The sequence below is a fragment of the Festucalex cinctus genome, chromosome 19 (genome assembly GCF_051991245.1).
Source record: "Festucalex cinctus isolate MCC-2025b chromosome 19, RoL_Fcin_1.0, whole genome shotgun sequence".
NCBI lineage: Eukaryota > Metazoa > Chordata > Actinopteri > Syngnathiformes > Syngnathidae > Festucalex > Festucalex cinctus.
The window spans coordinates 19,461,353-19,464,777 of record NC_135429.1 but is presented as its reverse complement, the minus strand read 5'-3'; the positions used below and the strand labels follow the sequence as shown (position 1 = coordinate 19,464,777).

Below are 3,425 nucleotides of genomic sequence, written 5' to 3'. Positions count from 1 at the left end.
TTCTGGGGAGGCCAGTCTTAACCCTACCCCGGTGATTGGCGTGGTCGGGACGGAGAGTTCAGGATGAGGAAGTTGTCCGGTGGGAGCTGGCGCTCGACGCCGTGATAGGCTCACCAGCTCGTGGACCTGGCTGGTCAATTCCTCAATCCGGGACCGCATGGTCTGTTGGATCCGGTCCTGGTTGTTGAGCCGGGCCTCCTGGCTCTGCAGTGCGGCCTCAACCGTGCCTGCTGGGTCCATGCTGGCCGAAGTGTACTGACAGGGCGAGGTCAAGTAGGACTCAGACGCAGGCGTAAGGTAGGCCACCAAGGCAGCAGGTTTATTTCCGGCCAACAGGGGTCTCCTCTCAAACTGAGAGGAGAACAGGGAGGGAAAAAAGTGGAGAACAAAAAACGCTCCACTAGGGAGGAAAAAACAGGCAAAGGGTACTGGGGACAACGAAAAGCGCTCCGCTAGGGAGGAAAAAGGGCACAAGGCAAAAGGGGTAACTAAAGGCGCTCCAAAAGGGAGGAAAAGGCACAAAAACAAGGCAAAAACGCTAGGCAACATGAACAAGGACATAAGGACATAAGGACTGTGGGACGCTTCCATGCACTGTCGGTGACACTTCGGCACTGAGGGGAGAATGCAGCTGGCTTTTATTGTGTGGGTTGATTGGTGGCAGGTGGTGATAATCATGGGCGGGGACCGGTAATGAGTGAGCGGCAGGAAGGGCAAGTGACCTGGGGTGAGAGGAGAGTTAGGATTTCAGAGTAAAACGGGAAACAGAGACACAAAAATAAAAGCATGAGCCGCCACGCCTGGTGGCGGCGTGACATATGTAACAAGGAGTAGTGTACCTGTATAGGTGATTTCTGGGTATCTTTAAGTACTGGTTGTTCAGAGAAGGTAAATGCACTCTAAAGATCGAAATATCAATGCTGTTAATTAGACAAGTATTGTTTTTTTTGTTTTTTTGTTTTTTCAACAAAATTGGTAAAACAACTGACCTCATTCAGTTTGTATGCTCTCCGAAGTCTTTTACGATTGTTTCTATTGTTGGGAATTTCAAGTGACAAGCACATCAGTCCCCAGAATCCTTCCTCATCTGTGTGTATATCATTGTTGAGTTGTTGAACTTCAACAGCTGCTTGTAATATATCTGTAATTGTGACTTTTGTGGTCTGGTTCTAGAGAGAAATGTAATAGCACCGTTACACCAATACAACATCAATGGCGCTAATGTGTGTTTTGTAATATATAATCTAAACAAACAACTTACCCCAAACCCAAACATCTTGAATAAGAAAACTCTATTACACAAAGAACAAAAACAGTTATATAAGTTATACAAAAATTTACAAGAATTGACGCTATGATGAACATTTTCCAACAGCACAAAACAATGTTTGAAACACCTGTTAAGCTTGATTGTCTAATTTTAATGGACTATGTGCAGCAAGAACACGTTATTTGTTATTAGCTTGATTGTCTAATTTTAATGGACTATGTTCAGCAAGAACACGTTATGTGTTATTATAATATATATATATATATATATATATATATATATATATATATATATATATATATATATATATATATATATATATATATATATATAATATATATATATATATATATATATATATTTATATAAACATATACATAATTATAATAATATATATTATAATAACATAATTATGTCAAAATTGCTAGAATTAATCTGTACATACATACTTCATAATGAGAACATGAAACTAAACAGTTTCACTAAGAATGTGACTGTCTCTGCATGACAAAAGGGTCCTCATCAAAATTTAGATATTCATATATTTGGTTTCTACACCTAACTCCCTTTGAAATTATATATAATACATGGATATATAATACATGGAAATACCTCAAAAATTGACAAAGCTATTTCAATGTTTCCATGTTGAAATCCCTACTTTTGACACAAACAGGTTTGGTCCTTGCATCGCAACCAGTATCTTGGAAAAAATCAGCCAAAGTTTTGCTCTTTTATTGTTGCTCCTTGTGATATTGTCTTGTTTAAATGAGGTCATAATAATTACCACCGAAGATAATTTGATTAGGTTTAATAATTTTGTGTGAATTAAAATATTTTATTTGGCATTTGCTGTGTCCTGTGACAACTTAGCTTATTAATATGGATGCTGTTCTCAAATGCATTTGGTCACAAAAAGAAAATTTAAATGTTTTAATGGTTCAACACATTTGTTTGTATCTATCTATCTATCTATCTATCTATCTATCTATCTATCTATCTATCTATCTATCTATCTCAGCATAATACACGACACTATATATACTGTATGATTTAAAAGTCACAACAAATATGTGCATCGTGCGTTTTGGGGCGAGGAGACTTGGTATTGGGGACCATTGTGATCATTTTTCATCATCAAATTTTACATTTATTAGCTAATTTTTTTATATGAATTTAATTAATCACACCTAAAACAGCATCAAATGAGAATCTGTGGTGATTTTCTGCGACTCGGCCAGACGGTTCATTATACGTGATGAAGTAGCGTGTGTCGTGTGATCTTTCATTGACGTGATAACATTGAGGAGAGATCACCACTTTACAATGTATTCCCATCCATCCATACATAAAGGCATTTTGCAAATTTTACATATACACCGACTTGCTGCTGATCTCTGCTCTGGTGAAGGCTAGCTAAACTAGGCTACTAATTAAGGCCGAGACGCGCTGCTAGCCAAAGTTGGCTATAATTAAGGCCGAGTGGTGCTGCTCGTTAATGTTAGCTAAATTTACAATTGGCAGATCAAGGAGACTATTTGTAGAGAAATCTTAAAATTAACATCCCCCCCCCACCCCACCCCCAACGATCTATTTTCGTGTCTAGCAAATGTGCGGACTCTTTTGCCTGAGCGTCACATCATGATGTTTTGTTGCACACACATCCAAACAAAAAAATAAATAAATACATAATAATAATAATTAAATAATCTTAATTGGTTCAGATTTTTTATTTAATAAAACGCGTTTTGAAATAAATAAGCGCTTACCCTTGCTGTCTCTGATACATATTTGCTAATAAATCACTGACAGTGGTAATGAATAGGCAATTACTGTAGCTGCTGTCTGTTTAGAGGCAAACTAAAGACTGACGTTCTCAGATACAGTTGCAGACTTTCACTTACCTCAACGAGGGGGTGTGGCTTGGTCTCCAACAAAGGTTTCAAATTTCATCAGTGTTTTATTATTCTGTCAACACTTGTCTTTGTATAAGTTAGTATTTTCAAAATCATTGATTTATGCTCAAGATAACTTTTATATAAATATCCTAAGAGATAAAAATAAAATTCAACCAGATGGATGGATGGATGGATGGATGGATGGATGGATGGATGGATGGATGGACAGATGGACTGAACATTGATTTCAGGCAGTG

The 3,425-nt window shown here is 37.7% G+C and overlaps 1 protein-coding gene across 1 annotated transcript; it reads right to left on the bottom strand.

Annotated features, from left to right (window-relative positions):
- Positions 1-623: 623 nt before the first annotated feature.
- Positions 624-3,150, bottom strand: LOC144007027 (uncharacterized). Its single transcript, XM_077506268.1, has 5 exons — positions 3,040-3,150; positions 1,262-1,292; positions 990-1,169; positions 840-899; positions 624-722 (listed from the first exon to the last, which is right to left on the bottom strand). Exons 1-5 carry the CDS (start codon positions 3,057-3,059, stop codon positions 675-677), a joined length of 339 nt encoding a protein of 112 aa, XP_077362394.1. The 5' UTR covers positions 3,060-3,150; the 3' UTR covers positions 624-674.
- Between the last annotated feature and the right edge of the window lie 275 nt (positions 3,151-3,425).